The sequence below is a fragment of the Oreochromis niloticus genome, linkage group LG3, assembly GCF_001858045.2.
Source record: "Oreochromis niloticus isolate F11D_XX linkage group LG3, O_niloticus_UMD_NMBU, whole genome shotgun sequence".
Classification (NCBI taxonomy): domain Eukaryota; kingdom Metazoa; phylum Chordata; class Actinopteri; order Cichliformes; family Cichlidae; genus Oreochromis; species Oreochromis niloticus.
The window spans coordinates 23,288,583-23,308,728 of NC_031967.2; the positions used below are offsets into that span (position 1 = coordinate 23,288,583).

General features: G+C 37.7%; 1 protein-coding gene and 1 long non-coding RNA gene across 2 annotated transcripts in view; both read right to left on the reverse strand.

Annotated features, from left to right (window-relative positions):
• Window positions 1-10,787, reverse strand: part of LOC109201288 (low affinity immunoglobulin gamma Fc region receptor II-like) — a 52,397-nt gene extending 41,610 nt beyond the window's left edge. Inside the window, exons 1-6 of the mRNA XM_025905515.1 lie at window positions 10,768-10,787; window positions 10,396-10,653; window positions 9,008-9,256; window positions 8,726-8,833; window positions 8,550-8,618; window positions 8,340-8,390 (exon numbers count right to left, since the gene is read on the reverse strand). Coding sequence (XP_025761300.1) covers window positions 8,340-8,390; window positions 8,550-8,618; window positions 8,726-8,833; window positions 9,008-9,256; window positions 10,396-10,504 — 586 coding nt within the window. The 5' untranslated portion in view covers window positions 10,505-10,653; window positions 10,768-10,787. The remainder of the gene's footprint in view (window positions 1-8,339; window positions 8,391-8,549; window positions 8,619-8,725; window positions 8,834-9,007; window positions 9,257-10,395; window positions 10,654-10,767) is intronic.
• Window positions 10,788-13,451: 2,664 nt separating this feature from the next.
• LOC112846463 (uncharacterized) lies at window positions 13,452-15,691 on the reverse strand. The gene is made up of 3 exons (XR_003219430.1): window positions 15,604-15,691; window positions 15,275-15,307; window positions 13,452-13,501 (listed from the first exon to the last, which is right to left on the reverse strand). It is a non-coding gene; the product is annotated as an uncharacterized LOC112846463 (long non-coding RNA).
• Between the last annotated feature and the right edge of the window lie 4,455 nt (window positions 15,692-20,146).

Consider the following 20,146-nt stretch of genomic DNA (forward strand, 5'->3'; position numbering starts at 1 on the left):
CCTTGCTCATAGGGGGTCATAGGATTGTTGGGTTTTTCTCTGTATCTGTTATTATAGAGTATACTGTACAATATAAAGCACCTTGAGGCGACTTTTGTTGTGATTTGGCGCTATATAAATAAAATTGAATTGAATTGAATTAAGCACGCACATTTAGTTTACTTATGTATTCATACCACTTCATTACTTTGATTTTTGACTAACCTTTGTCTTTTATTTCTTACCTGCCATCATCCCTGGGAGTTGCTGGAGAAAAGATGGTAGCCAGGGTTTGAAACCACTAAATGCAAAGGGGGATAATTGGACCACACCACCACTTCCTGCTGAAGGGGAGAATGTGTGTTTCTTTAATTTAAAAACAAAGTATTTGTATTTAATTAAATATTTGAGTTTAGGATTTAATGGGCTTTGATTTTCTTCTTTAGTGTTTAGTTTATTAACAAACTAGATTGTACAGCATCGTTTTGTGATTTATGATTGTGTTTTGTTTGTTACCCCTCATGTGTCACAATGGTCTGATCAGCCATTATATATACCCTTGTGTGTCATTTCATGTTTAGGTCAATTATGTTTGTTTGGGCAGTAATTTGGTTTGTTAAGTTTGCAGTCTTTGCCTGAGTTCTTGTTTGTTTGACCTCTTTTATGAGCTCAACATTTATTACTTTTGTAAATATAATTTTTGGGGGTTAAATAAATGAAAACTATATTTTTCTAATAATTCCTGGGACTCTTCCTGTTTTTCAACTCGGTCCATCACACAGGCATAACAGCAGCTAAGATGAACAGAAATATTTGTCTCAATACATGGAATATCAGAGGGAAACACCAGCTACTGGTAGACAGTCGGCCAAGACTGAAAGAACAGGCTCACCAACCTTCAAGAAAGCCTGTGACTCGATACCCCACACACAGTTCATAGAATACCTAGAACTATACAAGATTAACAGAACCCTTAGAGCCGTCATCAGGAACTCAATGGGGCTGTCGTGAACAACACTAGAGGGCAACCTGCGTGGAGACAGTGTTTGCCCCCACTGCTGATCTGCATAGGCCTGAACCCCCTCAGTGAGATCATTGACAAGACTGGCTATGGATACCGATTAAGGAACGGAGCATTTGGTTGGTATGGTACTACAAGGTCATTAAGATAAGATGAGGCCTGATTATTTACTACCTTGTATGTGAGGAGCAGGATTTTGAATTCTTGAATGAAGCTATTAAGTTTTGTTGGTTGAAAATAGCTTGTATGAGACAAAACTTGTCTATACTCAAAGAAGAGATTCAGGAATCTGTAAATCAAGCGTAAATGTACTGCAATAGTTTCTTGGTGAATTTAGCTAAGCTGAGCTAACCAGCTGTTACAACCTCAGGATAATAATGCTCGGAAACTCAGGTGCCACTATCAGGATGTTTCATGACCACTTTCAGAGGCGTCAACAATTAGCCAAAACACATACAGGAACCTGTTTCCCACATAACATTCAGATGGGGAAAACCCTGAAAAACCTCTGAAGGTTCCAGGGTGCAACACCCCCAAACATATATTAACACCAACTCTCTCTACAACAAACACTCTGGGGGCATGTTCAACTGGCCGGGGATCCCCGTGAGGGGGAGGTGGCTGAAAGCATCTGCATTCACATTTTCAGTTCTCGCCTTATAAACAATTAAATACTGGTATGCCGACAGTGTTAATACCCAGCGCTGCACCCAGGCTGAAGCCATGGGTGGGATGCCTTTTGTTTCACTAATTAGACTCAGGAGGGGCTTATGGTCTGTAACAACAATAAATGGGCGGCCATACAGGTACTGATGAAACCTCTTTACAGCAAAAATTATTGTTAACCCTTCCTTCTCTAGCTGTCTATAGCCCTTTTCCACTGCTGTGAGTGTGTGTGACACATATCCAACAGTTTTTTCTTCCCCAATCTCAATGGGATGTGAAAGAACAGCTCCTGTGCATACGGAGAGGCATCACAGGACAGGACCACCCCCTTCTCTGGATCAAAATGCACCAGGAGTGGTGCAGATTGTAACAGTTCTTTTACCTGTCTAAAGGCTATCTCCTGTGCTTGGTACCACCTCCATTGAATGTCTTTGTGCAGTAGCCAATAAAGGGTGGCAAGCATGCTGGAGAGGTCAGGCAAAAACTTCCCATAATAGTTTACTAAGCCCAAGAATGATCTTAGTTTGGCTGGACTTGGGGCTTCTTTTACTGCCCCCACCTTCTCTTCCAGCGGGGACAGGCCCTGAGCTGAGATGCGATGACCCAGGTATGTCACGCTAGGAGCTTGGAAAACACACTTACTGCGCTTCAAACGCAACCCAGCTTCTGAGAGCTTCTTCAACACCTGCTAAAGGTTACGAAGATGTTGCTCTTCCGGTTTACCTGTTACTAAAATGTCATCCAAGTAAACAGCAACGCCAGGAATGTTTTCCAAAAGATTGTCCATGGTGTGCTGAAAGATAGCTAGACTGGATGTAATGCCAAACACCAGGCAGTTGTACTTGAACAGTGCCTTATGTGTGTTTATTGTCACATATTTTTTTTGATTCCTCATCCAGAATCAACTGCTGGTATGCATGACTCATATCCAACTTTGTGAATGTCTGACCACCCGCCAGTGTGGCAAACAGGTCATCCACTCGAGGCAGAGGGAAGGCATCGAGCTGAGAGGCTTGGTTTACTGTCAGTTTGTAATCACCACATATACGCACCCCTCCCTCTGCATGGCACTTATTAAAGCCAACCAGATTAAACATGTTGAAAACACACCTCCTCCTCAGGCGCTATGCTCTGCAGGTGATGCGTGTTTAGTTTGGGTTTTGTCTTCATTCCTTCTTTGGTTTCTCCTTAGTGCTCCTGCATTTCTTGGCTAAGTGCCCCTTTTTCTTGCAGTTATGGCAGGTACTGTCTTTGAAAACAGTCATTACCAAAATGTTCTCCTCCACACCGGTAACACTCCACTAGCTCTCTCAGTTTGCCTCTCACACTGTGAGATACATGAGATACATCGACTGAGTGCATATTGTCGTTATCTTTCCGAATGTCTTTAGTTTTATTAGCTGCTGTTTCTATCGCCTGAGCAATTTCCAAAGCTTTCTTAAAGTCCAGTGTGGGCTCCCCTAACAACCGACGCTGCATGTCATCATCATTTATACCACACACCAACCTGTCGTATAGCATGTCATCCAGCACGCCTCCAAATTCACAGTGCTCCGATAGCTGTCTCAGCTTCGCCACATATTCAGCCACTGAAACTCTTGGCTTGTGTGAATGAGTGTAGAATTTGAAAATCTGAACAATCACGGAGGGTTTCGGGCAGTGATGATTTTGCACCATTAACACCAAAACTCTCTACAACACTAGCCTAACCATCCTCTTTGTTGATACATTAGCATCTTGGTCTCTAGTTCCCTTTGCTGATAGGTGAACTTGACTTCACATTCATTTGCTTCTATTATAGTTGTTTTAAACTTTTTGATATCTGCCTTTGCTTGTTTTTGATGTTATGTTACCTGTGTTAGTGATACACCATGTTCAATGCAACACCAGTGCTAGTAACAACAACAACAACAATAAAAAAAAAAATCAAATCAAATAATAATAATAATCTGGAGTATGATTGATATGACTACTGCATAGGCCTATGTGCATTTCAAATGATTACACTATTTTAAAAAAAGAGCTAAAAAAGAGGAAGCAATGTTGGAGATAAAAAGGTAGACTACTGGGCAAGAATTGCTGTATCAAAAAATAGTATTGCAGCATGACTTTGAGAATTCTGATTTTATTTTCATTTGTCTTAGCCTTGTTCATATTTCATTTTAAGAAGCTTCAGTATATTTAAGTTAAGCGATCTTGTGGCACCAACTTCTCAGTCTATCATTCTCGCTTAAACCCTTCTTACAAACTTCAGGTGGGTTATGTTTGCATCTGGCAATAAATATAGGTTCTGTATCTTTTTGTACTTTGTCTGTATCATTTTTCTGTTTTAAGGATGGCTGAGCTGAGCGGAGTTCTTTTAAGTGATTTATGGAAAAAAAAGCAGAAAAAAATATTGTAAGTTGTTTTATGGCAGATTTTGTGCATGTAAATTTTATACACAAAGGTATCGGGATCATCAACTGAGTATGGATGACATGTAAGATTAAAAGACACTAGATTTAAAAAAATTCAACTCAAAAGAAGATTTCCTGCAAAAATCCATGCCACAAGCTATAATACAGCCAAATTGATCACCAAATCAAAAAAAAATTGAAAAATAATGTTCAAAAGGGTTAAAGCAGTGATACACTGTAACTGTCACCAGTGAGTAACATTTTCCTTCATTGCTGCCATTCAAACAGGAAAGGTGTGTATTGTACTCACAGAATAATCCCAGCAAACAGAGCAAAGAGTGCCCCATCCTCACGTCCAGCCCTGCACGCTGATCTGCATCTAATCTCAAAGTGTTCGACTTTGCATTGATAATAAATGCAGAACAAAGAGAAGCTGCACTTAATGTAGATAAGACCAGAGGTTTTATTTAGCTTCTTACTCTGTCTGTAGTCTCTTTGTGCTTCCTTCCTTTCTGTACCAACCTCAAATAGCTCCTGTATCTTTGACTGCAGCAGTTGGGTGATGTGTTTACATTTCCTGTCCACTGCCAACATTTAAGCGTCTTTCCTGTTTTTTGTTCCTACCTTTCTCTGTGATATACAAAGGTCCTCTGTTGCTTAGGTGACACACTTTGCAGGTCATAATTCTCCATAGTTTGATCATGATCGTGCTTGAATTTCCTTCTTCTTCAGACTAAGAGTCAACTTCTCAACCCAGCTAGCATTTTGGTGTATTCATAATTATTCATGGTGTCATCTACCCAACATTTTTCAATATTCAGCCCTTTGCCACACTCCTGCCTTAATACTTCAATAAATATCAGCATTATGATTTCACTCAGAGCCCTGTGAACAAATGGCCTGGTTCAAGCAATTTTTCACCGTTCTTTAAAAAGTTACACTTGCAGCGATAATAGCGTAAAGCATGTAATCTGAAAAGCACATTTAGCTTTATACAACATCATTGTGATGTTGGTTGCATTTCCTCCACCAAAAAACCAGCAACAATAACACCCCCCCCCCCCCCCCCCCCCGTTATTTGCTCCTTCTGTTTACCAGAAGACGTCAGGCTCAAACCACAGGCAGAATTTCCTGTTTCTATGTGACCCAGCCTTTCAGTAGGTAAAAATAAACCCGTGGGCAAACAGACTGTGACCAACATTAGTCAAAATTAGTCATAGGCTGCTCAGAAGAACAAATATTTTATTCTGTGTTGTTATGTTTGCAGTTTGATCTTTTACTGCTTTATATTGCTTCTTGAATAACATATAATCACTATATTCCTTTGTAGGTCTGAATTTATTGTAATTATGATTCAAGGTTTTAAAGTTCTACATCCAATGAGTTTGACTGTACACTGTGTATTCTGACAGATGATGGCAGTGCTGTAAAGTAACTTACTCAAACTGTCCATTTTGATGTCATTCAAATCATTTGGAGAGATGACTCATTCTCACCTCGAGTGTCAGTGACTTTTTGACAAGCCTCAGGTATCTACAAAAAGTTATGCTGATTTCGACAAATGACTTGTATATTGTCAGTCTTCATATTAAATGACATTGGAGCCACTTCTTTGAGAAAAGTAGCTTTGGTTCTCCATCCATCTTGATACTCTACTGCTAGATGTAGAAGTTTCTTGGCTGTTCTGTCAAAAAAGCGGCCGGTGTGCAAGATTAAACCCAGAAGCAGACTCAAAACACAGTTCTGAAAACTTAGAAACAAGATTTTATTTAAAACAGGGATTCCTAAGGTCAGAGCATGGCTGTGAGTGAGCTTCACAGAAGTCAAGATCACTGCAATGACGGGAGAGGTGAGTTGGAATTCTCTGTAGCTGTGATTTGGATCCTCACCAGCACCCTCTGCTGGATCACTAACCTGATCTGTTAGGATCAATGACTGTAGAAACACAAACACAGGTCAACAATAACCTGTCCTGGTGCTCAACATCTCTACAGTGTTTTCAAGTTTTAAACTGAGGTTGTTGAGTTTGACTGTACACTGTGTATTCAGACACATGATAGCAGTGCTGCACAGTAAAAAAACAGAAGAGTCACACACTCATGGTAAACATACAAACAAACAAACTTTCAGCAGTGATTCGGTTTGTTTCAAAACACTTTGATGAGCTGAATTATTAAAAATGAGTCAAAAATACATTAATAACAGTAAGCTTTGAAGAACTGCACATAAGAAACTTCAAAGGACGTTCGCCTGTTCTCTTCTTCTGAAGTTGACAGCCAATATAAGGTCACTCTTTGGCGCCATACAATGGCCAATGACAAACACTGTAATCAAACCAAACTCTTCTCCAGGCTTCCTGGAAGTTTTTATTATTATTATTTTATTTATTTTTTAAATCATTATCATTATTATTATTATTATTATTATTAGGACACTGCTTTTTCAATCACCCCCAGTCCAGTCCTTGTATCTGGTCATTTTCAAAGAAGTGTGTTGCTGTTGTTTTGTTAATTTGTTTGTTAGCCACTTAACACGGTCCTATGAATCATTCAAGCTTAAAAAGGCACCTAACTTAAGGGATGAACTAGTGTTGTATCGATACAAAGAAACTATTCTTAAATTGTATCTTTAGTCACTTTGATAGTAGCCTGTAACAAAAACATCATCTTTAGTTTAATCATTAAACAAATGCCAAAGATAACACAGTTAAAGGATTAACTAAAAGTCTGATTTATTATCAATTATAAGTCCAGCAATGAGATTTATATGTTAATGTTAACAATAAACAGAAAAACATAGAGTAACAGATTAGTTACAATTCACAACATCTGCAAATGGCTCTTTATTTCACATCATCATTCACAACAAACAATTAAAATGGAAACACTGATACAAGCATTGCATGAAAATGTCAATAATAACCTTTGACCAAGAGTAAAAATAAACTGCATCTAGTTATGGCGGTAATCAGCAGTAATGTAATGCGTCAATACTAGCTATTAAGCCTAGTATGGATGTTATTAGTATGAGTGCAATAAGAGAAGGTGCCCCAAAAATAGTTTTTACAATAAGAGTTTTACAATAACTAGAAACGCTTAAACAGATGTTACAAGGTCGAGTCAAACGCCGTCTACATCTTTCGCCTTTGTAAAGCTTATCTTGAATATTGTCTCCTCTCCAGGACTCAAACAGCTGTTTAAACTAACTTAAAGTTACAAAATGCTTCAAAGAAACAAAAAATGATAACATATTAAAAATCTAAGAAATAGTTAAAAAAAAAAAAACCATTGTAAAAAACACAGATCTACAGTACATTAAAGTATTTTAAAATTATCTAATTATTATGGGAGACAGGAAACACAGTATTAAGAGGTAAGATCACAGCATATTTATCACACAAGAAAAAACAATGACAACAAATACAATTACATTTAGAAAAGAAAACAAGTCTTTTAACTAAGTCCTACAACTAAACTCCAGAAAAAACTAAGGAGGAAGACAATAAATTAAAACATGAACTGATAGGATTATCCACAAAAAAAACACAGTTTATCATTCAACAACCTAAATATGACAACTTCCAATGTAGCAGTAAAGGTCAATACTTTGCAAATCAGCTTAAAAGTAAAAACAAAGAAAAAAAACACCATTGCAGCTATTCTAAACCCAACAGGAGAAACTGTTGGGTTTAGAATAGCTGTTGTTGCTGTTTGCTCTTTTTATTGTACTACTTGCTGTAGCAATAAGGAAAAACAATGAAATCAAAGGAATTTATGATGCAGACACTGAACATGAAATCGGTTTGCATGCAGATGATATTCTGTTATTCTCCTTTTCACTCAAAGTGACGTTAACTTTTTAAGAGACTTTAAAGAGAAAAAGAGAAAAACAGCTAAAGAGCTGCTGTTAAGATTTTAGAACTGAGGCTGAACTTGGATTGACATTATTGTAGTCAGAGCTGTCCTCTGGGTCACCACGCTGCCCTGTTGAGGTGATGAAATAAAAGCATTTCAAAACAAACACCCTCTGTTTTGTCCACAAATGCATTTATTATCAGTGAGAATAATTACCAATGTATATTTTGCATTTCAAATCTCACATTTTGTGCACTCACTTGTCTTGTTCATGACTTTGAGCTGAATCACAGATGTGACATTGGTGTAATCACCTTCTGCTGGACCTGAAATAATAATCTGATTGACTTTCATGTTAAACACAGTTATTGTATAATCATCCAGCTTCCACAAGCTCTATATTAATGAAAGTGTATACTTTACCATTTTCAGTGTTTTCACATCTTCTGACTGTCTCATAGACAAAATGATCATCTACAGGTCAGAGAAAATCAGTCACCTCATGTCTGTGATACTAATTTAAACACAAATATTCTTGCAAATGACATTTATATTAAATGTTGCAGCAGATGTAATAAGTACAGTCTTGTTGCAAATAGCATCAGAATATTTGAAACTACATGAAAAACTAACCATGAAGAAGAGAGGAGTACACTTGCTGCTGATCTTCATCCTGATTGAGCGTCTGCTCGTTAGAAGCACCTTTATTAAAAATGTAAAATAAGACATTTGCTTTTCCATGAAGCTCATGATGCATTTGTGTCTTTGAATGATAAAGAGTTTGTAGTAAATAAAGGAAAAAGTCTCACTGTTGGTTCTTCTGCAGCGATACAACAAGAGCAGGAGAATAACAATGAGAGAGACTCCACAAACCAGTCCAACAATCAACCACACAGGAGATGGAGAGCTGTCAGCTCCTGACACAGTTACATCAAACATTAATTAATTATAGATAAATTATAATTATATTAATAAATACTTTTATAAAATGGAGCAAAGTGATTGTGAGACTTAAATCAGACAACTTAATGTTCCTTCTCAGTCACTAAACTCATTCACAAAAATCCATCAAATGTTTTGATGCTGCTCACCTTTAACTGACATCCAGCTCTGTGCTGACTCTCTTCCTGAGTACTGACACTTGTAGAAACCTTCATCAGACTTTGACACTGCAGAGATGTTCAGCTCCCCTCGGGGATCATTTTGAATAAGTTTGTCATTGTGATAGAAAAACACATTGGAAAGTATTTTTTGTGTTCTCAAACTGCAGCTCAGACTAACAGAAGCTCCCTCAGTCACAGGATGAACAGGACTCACCAGGATAGGACCATTACCATCATCTGTGACACAATCACACACAATTGTTTCAGTCACATCAGCTGGTGCACACTTTTAGAAAAACTGACAAACAATAATAAGAACAGATTGTACAAATGCTTTTTTATCATCAAGACCTGATCTTGTAAATTTAAAAACCACTGTATGTGACATAATTTAACCAAATAATTTCTGTAGTACTTGTTTTGATTTGTGATCTGTGACATGAAAACTAAGTTCTGGGTTATTGTTCGCTGCAACAGGAACAACAAATTCATGTAAGTCACAACAGTGCTATTCAGCCTCCTCAGTAAATGTGCTGCACTCAGCAACCTTCAGCCGTGCTTTTTAATGACAGAGCCAATACAAGGAGCTCCAGGGTGGAGGAGGTTAATTTCAGATCACATGTGAACACAATCAGGAAAAATATGTGACTGAGATCTCTTTAGAAACTATGATGGTGGAAGTTTTCACTGGGACTGTGATGATAATGTTTAGTTACAGCCACAGAACAGAAGTTAAGATATGGCCTGTTACCTTTAGAGATAATGAGGACATATTTAATACAGCATGTTGATGTGCTACAGTGTAGCACCTTATAACAATGTATATACACACACACACACACACACATACACATACACACACACACATATATATATATATATAACAATGTATGATTATATTTACCTACAAATACTTAAAGACAGGCACACTAGAATAAAGGGGCAACAGAAAATAAAGATATAATTATGTTGAAGTTGTGTTTACAATTTAAGTACTGCATAAGACATTTTAAGAATTGTGCAATTTCATGATAATTGTTCAGAAAAACAAACAATATTTTTTATATATATCTGTCTTACATTTTAAATACACTGTACTTTTTGGGGCAGAGGCCATATTATGGAGTGGCTTGATCTTGCCTTTTTACATCTTTATATAATATATCAGAAGGTTAAATATCGTTCGTTTTTCCACAAAAATACCAAGAAATTATGCAGAACCCATTTTAGTAAGGAGAAATTTTAGTGAACTGGACTATGAAAAGATAAAGTGAAATGAGATGAACAACCAAGAATTTTATGCTGCTTGGTGAAATGACATAAAATTAGTTCACAAACAGCAATGCTGGGACAAATGCTCATGTATAACAACATACTCTGTACAGTGATGTTGACTGCACTGCTGAACTCTCCTGATCCAGACTCACACCAGTACACTGCAGTATCTGACTTTGATGTGGTGACGTTACATGTAGATCCAGTCATTCTCCTACAGTCAGAGAGTCGGCCGTCCTCAGAGAACTTCCTCACTCTCCACTCAGTGAAGTTTCCCTCACAGGTCAGTGAGACAGAGTCAGAGGTGAAGTGTTGCACTCTGTCAGGACTCACTGTGAGAGACGCTGCTGAATGAACATCTGGAAAACACATGCAGTGAAGAGACAAAGCTCACAGGATTATAAAACAAGATTGTTGGGGGGAAAAGGTGAATGAAAGTGATGACGCAACTTATTAGAGAGAAACAATCTGACCTGCAGACCAGACAAACTCTGGTTGACTGTGATCAGTGTGATACTCTGGGTCTCCTCTTCCAGCTCTGCACACATATCCTGCTGTGTGTGTCTGTCCATGAATGATGTAGGAGTCCTGTGCAGTCCCACTGCCATCAGGTAGCAGCTCATAACTGGAGGATTTCTCTGATAGATCAGGAACAGCTTTATACCAGTAGAAGCTCCATCCTGCAGACGGATGTTCAACCTCACAGTTCAGAGTTACTGAGGCTCCAGGACTCAGCCATGATGGAGACACAGTGAGGACAGGACGGGGTTTATCTGTTCAACAAAGATTTTCTCTCAATGTTTCGTCTCTTAACTCTGAATTCAATGTCACTAAAATGTTGACTCACAAATATTTATGATGAACTTTAAGAGTGAGACTATCTAAACATGTCAAATATCTCAACATGTACTAATAAAAACACATTTTTACAAACTGTTTCTATTTCCAGGTTAAATGAACTATGACTCTACTTACTGTCAGAAACTGTCAGTGTGACTGAATCACTCCACTCTGTTGTTTTATGCTGTGAACTTTTCATTCTGCCCTTACAGTGATAGTTTCCACTGTTGGATGATGAAGCAGATCTAATCCTGTATTCATTTTGATTTGGAGCTTTTATGGTGCTGTTTGTTTCCCACTCATAATCCCACTCAGTGTCTCCTCCATGGATCTCACATCTGACAGTGATCGTCTCTCCTCTGTATATCTCAGACCAGTTTGGATACAGAGTCACAACAGGCCTGTTTGAGACTTTTAATGTCCAAGAAAGTACAATAAAAATAAATCAGAAGTCGCAAAAGTACAGACATTCTGTAGTTAAGTAGAAATTCAGATACTTGTGTTAAAAAATAAAAGTAAAAAAGTACAGTCTCTGAAATGTACTCAAAGTAAGAAAGTAAAAGAAGCTATTTGGAGGACATTTTACCAGCTATTTTAGTGCAAAGCTAACTGAACCTTGTACTATATTAATGTAATAAAATTATACTAGCAGATAGGAATGTAAACTTTATTTCAGTCTAAAATTTATTGTAATGATTGAACCCTAAAATCTGTAGTGGTACAGTTTGGGGAAAAAGAATCAGAACAACACAATCATTCCTATTGAGAGCTCCAGTAGATTTCTTTGTGTACAAGCTCTTTGTGGATTTACACAGCTGGATTCAACAAGATATAAGCAGATATTCCACAAGCTATGTTGACTGATTTCCATCATCTATACTGACAGTACAGAGTATGCACTGTCTTTATACTAGACTGTATAAAGTTGGTAGAACTCGCTGAATGAATCGAAGTCATCCACTAAAATTCCTATTATTCTCTGTTACCCTTTATGTAAACTTACTCTGACCATGAACACCACATCAAATGTGCACCAGTCCAACACAGTGCTTTAGTTTAAATGCGTCACATTACTGCATGCTTACCTGTTAATCCTGCAGGACATCATATACAGATCCATCCAGATTATAAAAAACATGAGTATTTAGATGTAAACTTTGAATTTCCAGTTTTTTAAATTCCACTGAGCAGTCCTTACTTTTAAATGAAACCTCTCTTCTTCCTCTCTTGCCCTGTCTTTTTTATCTTTTTCCATCTCCGAGTGAAGTTAGCTGCAGCTTTAGCTAGCAGAAACACCGTGCAACAACCTGCACACATTATGTGCGTTTGCTGATGTTTGGTGAGCTCATAGAAATGTTATATTTGAAGTTACCCGCCACTTGAAAACCATCAGATGTAGTGCAAACTAGGAAGCTAAATTTAAACTCACCGTCTGTTTTAATCCTGACTGACTGGCTGTCCTCTGTGTAGTAAACTGGGTTTCCTCTTCCTCCTCTGCACTTGTAGAGTCCTTCCTGTGAGACACTGATTTGTCCATTTGATGGAGAGGCAACATCCACTGGGGTATCATCTCTGTACCAGTAGTATTTCCATCCAGATGATGATGATGATGGGTTCACAGAGCAGGTCAGGGTCACACTGCCCCCTACTGGAACAGCTGTGTTATCAGCACTCAGTGTGGGCTTTGGTTTAGCTGCATTCCCATTTAGAATAAGAACATAAAAGTAAATGACTGAATGAGAACAATTTAATTTAAAAAACTGGATCGAAACATGAAAATGATAAATGTCACCAAAACTTGATAGCTGAGCTGCAATCAACTGTAGTGTTACACAAAATACTCTGTATAACAGTGTTATCTGCGCTCTTTGCTGGATAATTGGCAATTATAGATTTCTCTTATTCTACAGTGTATTTCAAATGTGACTGACTGTACTTATCAATAATGAGAAGATGAATCCGCATGGAAGAATATTCTCTATCACAGAGTGATATGCTCACAAATAATGTTTAGTTCTTTGTATGTTTTAAAAATTTTACTGGGCAAAAAAGCAAAAACAAACAAAAACAAGAAGTATTTTAGATCAAGGTCCAACTTACATGACACACTCAGTGTGGTGATATCACTCCAGTATGTGAGGGAATAGTCCCTTCTGCCCCGGCAGCTGTATCCTCCACTGTCAGACTCAGTAGCTCTGATGATTCTGTGTTCATTGGATGTTGGAGGTGTGTTTAACTTGGCTGCTCTCCATTCATACGTCCACTGAGCTCCTTCACCTCCCTGAATCTCACATCTGACAGTGACTGTCTCACCGCTGTATATCTGAGTCCAGGATGGCTGCAGGGTCACAGTGGGCTTACTGGGAACTGTTCACAGAAAAATATCCAGTTAGGAGACAGCATACAAATTTTACTGTTTATAACATGAGAGTAAAGAGACTGGAAAACAGCTGACTCACGAACATGTTGTTCTGTTGTGCGACAATCTCTAAAAACCTCTTAAATATTAATTTCTGGATTTATTTAGTGCACAGAGCTTCAGCTGTTTGACCTGAGCACATAAAATATTATTTTGAAAATTCCTGTTGAATTAGTCTTAGTTCCTTGCAGGATGAGTTTTAATGTGAAAGAAAAATCTTTCTATAAAAATGTCTATTTACAAGATTTATGAGCTTTAATGTTTGCATCTTCAAATCATAATGAAACGAGGATGTAGAAATCTGGAGTGTGTCGTGATCCCAGGTCTGACTTTGTGTTTCTGAGGTTTTTCTGAGGTTTTTCAGGTTGAATTCTTTGTTTGTTCATATTTCTAGTTTTGTTACTTGATCTTCATTTATTCTTGAGCATTTTTGGAGCCTTTAGTTCTTCTTATAATTTAGTCTTAAAGTTTAATTTGTTCTCTCTGTGTTTCTTGTTTCACCCTCCTGTCAGTTCCCCTTTGTTAACTTTATTATTGTGTCTGTTTCTCTCTTTAGTTATGAATTTTCATTTCCTGGTTTATTTTGGTAGTCATTTGTCTCTTTTGTCTTGTACTCTGTGTGTGTGTGTGTGTGTGTGTGTGTGTGTGTGTGTGTGTGTGTGTGTGTGTGTGTGTGTGTGTGTGTGTGTGTGTGTGTGTGTGTGTGTGTGTGTGTGTGTGCCTTCATTATGGAGGAAAGATGAGTTCACATCATTCACTTTTTTTCACATCATTTCAAGATTAGTTTTTCCAAACTGTGGAGAATCTAAGCTGTTTTGTTTCAGTTTACATTTTGAACTCACCAGTTTCATGAATGAAGACTGGGTCACTTTCTTTAACAATTCCTTTGCAGGTGTAGATGCCCCCACTAGAGGTCACTAGTACTCTTTTTGAATTACCAGGTAACTTTCCTTCTTTGAACCACTCGTATTCAAACTCAGCAGAACACTTTACATCACAGGTCAGTGTCACACTGCCCCCTGCTGGTATGGTTGTGCTGTCTACTGTCAGAGTGGCCTTCACTTCCCCTCCTGTAATTTAGAAAAAGATCAAAAGTAAAAAATTGTTGCTCTGTATGTTTGATGGAAACTGAAATATTGTGAATTATCTGTTGGAGTTTTTTCAACCCACTGAACATCTACACAGACTTTGGAGTGACGTGTTAGACAGCTCCGAATCAAAACACCAATGAGGGATGAAGGTAACAAACTCTATCCTGAGCTCAGAGCAGCATTTGGTTACCATGTTTCATGTTGGTTTATCCTTTAATTAATTAATCTGTGTGAAGCTTTTGATCATTTGCAATGTTACAACTATAAGAGGTTATCCAAAAAAACAAATCCCACTATATAATCCAGCATACATGCCAACAATACTCAGTGAGATAATCTGCACTACACACACTGTTGATATTTTCAGATCAGATAAACATGAAAAGAAAATCCACATGTATGAAGCCACAGCTCTTCAGTAAATATACAGTTTGTATCGTGGGTGTGTGTTTGAGTGCTCACACACTTAACATGGTTATATTAACATTTTAACCAATAATCTCAAAGAAATGTTTGGTTTATGATACAAAATATAACACAGAGGACGTCATTTAGAGCAACACAGGAGAAGCTAAATACTAGTTAAGATCAACACGTATGATATAAATGGAAGAAAAAACAGTTTCTCACCTTCAGTGTTTCCATGGATGACTGTACTGAGCACTAAAATAATGAATGAAACATCATCAGACATTATACAACTGACAAAATCACAATAAATATATAAACTGAGGCTTTTTAAAGGTAAATCTTCAGATTGCACAGTTATTACTCATCACCAAAGTTATGTGTTTCTATCAGCTGTCAAACAGGCTGGAAACATGAAAAAAGATCTAGTCTGCTGTGTTGAAGCTGTCAGGTAAACAGGTTAAAGCAGTGATACACTGTAATTGTCACCAGTGAGAAACATTTTCCTTCATCGCTGCCATTCAAACAGTAAAGGTGTGTATTGTACTCACAGAATAACCCCAGCAAACAGAGCAAAGAGTGCCCCATCCTCACGTCCAGCCCTGCACGCTGATCTGCATCTAATCTCAAAGTGTTCGAATTTGCATTGATAATAAATGCAGAACAAAGAGAAGCTGCACGTAATGTAGATAAGACCAGAGGTTTTATTCAGCGTCTTCTTTTATTACTTCTCTGTGCTTCCTTCCCTTTTACACCAACCTCAAACAGCTCCTGTAGCTTTGACCACATGTTGTGTGACATTGAAGCTTCTTTCCTGTTTTATGTTCCTACCTTTCTCTGTGATATAAAAAGATGCTCTGTTTCTTAGTTAGTGACACATTTTTCAGGTCATAGTTTTGTCTTTGTTGTCGTGTCCTGTGGATCATGATCCCGCAGGAACTTTTTGTTTTCTGCAGACTGAGAGTCATTTTCTCAGCCAGTGTTTTGGTGTATTCATTATTATTTGCTGTGTCATAGATATCATCTCCTCAGTATGTTTTCGCACTCAGCACTTTGTCACACTCCTTCCTCCATGCTTCAATGTAAGGATTCACTGATGCTCCTGATCTGGACCCCATGTGAAGAAATTCCTATTGAAATCATGCAGACATTTTTGTGTTTGCAGGTCTTCTGATTTATCCGAGATCATAAGTGTATAGAGACCTGTGTGGTTGCACTAAGACTAAAAACTTCTATGTTTCACAAACTAAAATAACAAACTGAACATTTAAATGTCCAGCACCCAACTCTAAGACATTTTGTTGTACTCCCAGACTTCAACATTCAGGCCATGGGCCATGTTCCACATCTCCATTGCTGAGGCTGTTGCGTGGATTTTGACTCACATCTTTATGTTAATAAACTGTAGACTTATATAGTGTATACTTTTACAGAGCAAAAAGAGTTTTGTGTTATAAATGATTATTATAGGACAAGGAGCTGGAGACAGATCTGTAGATTCTGTTGTCAGATAAGAGTGAGACATTCTTTTACAGCATGTCTATGCAGAGACTCTTAAAGGCAGCAGCTTTTGAGCGTGACAAACAACTTCTCACTTTTTCTCTTGATGACCACATAATTTTAATTTTCGATGGCCACAATGACTTTGTTTCTATCTGTTTTCACCCCGTGTCCTTCATACTTAAATATCACAGTGATAATGATTGCTACTACTCCAGTATGTCAGATCATATAAACATGTGCCATCTACATGTTTATATGATCTTACTTTTGCTTAATAAGTTAAAATAAGTTATGTGCTAAATGTTCAACTTTTGTCTGAAACCACAGGCTTAATTTCCTCTTTTCTTGGTTGTCTAGCCAGAAATCATGAAGTCAGTCATGTAGATAAAATTAAGCGTGTGGGAGAATAGACAGTAACTAACAAAAGCCTTTCACACACGTAAGAGTTGTAGGCTGCTCAGACGTTACTCTGCGTTGTCATCTTTGCAGTTTGAGCTTTTATTATTTCTTTGCTGGTGTGAATTTATTGGAAATTAATTCAGTGTTTCACATCCATCAAAAATATACAACATTCTCCATTTGCGAAGTGATTTATTCAAAGACACAAACACGGGTCATAAACAGCCTGCACGGTGCTCAGCAGCTCTGCTTTCAGATCTGAGGATGTTGAGTTTGACTTTACACTGTGTGTTCAGACACATGATGGCAGTGCTGCAGAGTAAAAAGGCAGAACGATGGCTGCAAACACACAAAATTCAGTTATTCGACCATTCAGTTTGTTTCAACACTTTTATGAACTGAATTATTACTGAGAAAATGAGACAAAAAACCCACTAATAGCAGTAAGCTGCTGTGAAGAGCTGGACATGTCAAAATTCAAAGGCTGTGCACTTCTTCCTCATCAGCACCTGACAACTATTATAAAGGTGTATTGCTGCCACCTACCCTGCTGGAATGGAAATACAACACTCAAAAACAGCAGCAGGAGACGGAGAGGTTCCCACAAAGAGTCCTTACACTTGGTTTTTCCCAACGCAGTAGTACTGCTTGTCTTTCAGCCCTGCAGTTTGCTTTCCCTTAAAAAACTCAAACGTGTTTTCAAACCACCACTGACAATGAAACCTCTAAAGTTCCCTCTTGGTCCTGTATCTTAGTTTAAAGATTTCTCCAGCTCCTCTGTATCAACTACATTTTAATACAACATGTTCAGTTGGTTCCTTCCCTCAACACTTTTCACACAGCCCTGCATAACACTTTCCACCTACAAGCTACAAAGTGAGTTTAATCCTGTGTGACCTTTTCTTAATCAATAAAATGTGATTCCTTCCCTTCTCTTTCTCCTTGTTGTCTTCACTTGTGCCACTTTTCCTTGAATTCTGTATGTGTCTTCCCTTTGCCCCCTTTACCCTTGTGTCCCACCTATGTTGCCATTTCTTTTTAAAACTGTAATTCTGTTAGTAGTTTTACTTCCAGTAATGTATCCAGTACATGTCACTTTCTGACATCTCTGTAGGGATTCAATGATTTATATGTAGAATCAGGATTTCAGGCACAACAGTGTGTGTAAATTGTGCAAAATTGAAGACTCATAATGGGTGTTAGCTTGGTGATGTGACAGTAAGCTTTTTCTGTTCATGTGCAGTAAAATCAATGGCTCTCCCATGCCTTATTTGACAAAAAATTGAGCATTTACTTTATATGTATGATTATTTGATGATCAAGAAACTGTATACTTGAATAAATCACGCAGCAGTTAAAAAAAATGTTTAGCAAAATTAATTTTACTACAACACTGATGACTTTTCTTAGGCTCTAGCTAGTAAAGTTTTTTCGTTTTAATTAAATGGACAGAATTAAAAGAAAACATACTATTCTGTATTACAAAACATAGTAATCATAGTCAGTCAGAGCCCTGTGAATAAAGCTTACTCAAGAGCTCTGAGTGACGACGGACTCTGGCCCAGTGACGAGGCATCACTGTCTAGAGGTTGGTGCAGTGTGGAGGTGGAGGTGGGGAACTGGGGCAGCCAGGTATCCCAGAATGCATTTCAACAATCGGGGATTTTCCAGGCTCTAAATCTAATCTGTTTTAATTTTATTAACAAAATTGTCCATTTCCTGTTGTTTCTGTCCATTTGATAAACAAATAATTACCTTGTGCTTGAAATAAAATGTCACATACAACTAGCATTCTTACTGCAAAACATATTTGAAATATCCTAACTTTGCATGAAAATACTCAGGAGTTTAGTGTAAGATAATCTGATTAGTTTGCAGTGCTGTGCTAATTAAGTATGTTGGACTGGTGCAGAGTGGTTACTGGATCACTGTTAGGTAACATGAAGCGTATCAGACATCAGATTAAATTAAAGATGTTGATGCTGATCAGATTCAGACACTGACTTCCACCTTTACATTGTCCAGGGGTTAGAGGTCAGCCAAGACAAGTCATGTAACATCTGACAGCTTGTTGAATCCAGTTAGCTAAATCCACAAAAAGCAGCAGCTCAGCTGATCACAGCCTGTACACAGAAAAATCTACTGGAGCTCACAACAGAAATTATTGTGTCTCATTTCTAAGTGATTCTTTTCACCACATGGCGCCACTACAACCAATCTGAGTCCCACTTTAACCCCTGACTCATTTTTCTGTTTAGATGTGGAGCCAAAGTTACTCATCTACAATGCAGGCAACATCAAGCTAGTTATTATCACTCCCTTTATTCTCTTGTTTTCTACAAAGCTGATGTTCAAACCAAATACATTCATTAGTTACAATTTAAGTTGAAATAAAGACTGCTTTCCCCAGTAATAATATAATTGTATCATGGCAATAACATGACAAGAGGTCCAGAAAGCTTGGCATAAACAAATAAATATTTATTTATTTTTTTAAAGCCAATATAAAAGTCCCACAAAGAGTTACTTTTACTTTTATACTTTGAGTAGATTTCAGAGCCTGTACTTTTTCACTTTTACAGAGTTTTTTTTTTTTTTTTTTGCTAAAGTATGTATACTTCTACTTGTATGTAACTAATGTGTGTACTTTTGCCACCTGTGGTGAACTTTCAGAGCTTGGCAAGTTGGAGCTACATGATCCTCTGTTTAGCACCACAGAGGAATTTACTGAGGAACCACATCCTTTGCAGAGATTAATAATAATAATAATAATAATAATAATGATAATAATAACAGTTTTGATATGCTACATTTTAAATAATTTCACGCAGTAGAAAGATTTTAACTGATTCAGCTTTTTTCCAAGAGGTCTACTACAATAAAAACGCTACAAACTGTGTTTTTTACTGTGTGGTTAAGTAAATGAGCATTTTTAACATCACTTGCAGCAGCATTGCGTGATTCTCTGTGGAGTTTTTTATATACATATAAATGTGGGCTTGCCTGCAGAGCTTTTTTGTTGGTAGGCGTGTTTCTGCTCCACCTGCCAAGAAGACTGCCGGGACACATTCCGCCCTGCTGGCCTGCAAAAACACTCAAAACTATGAAAGGAGGAAAGAAATAAAGAAGGACCCGCTTTGAATAGTTGTTGTTGAACCATGCACCCTGTGATTGACGTGAGAAACTAGGGGG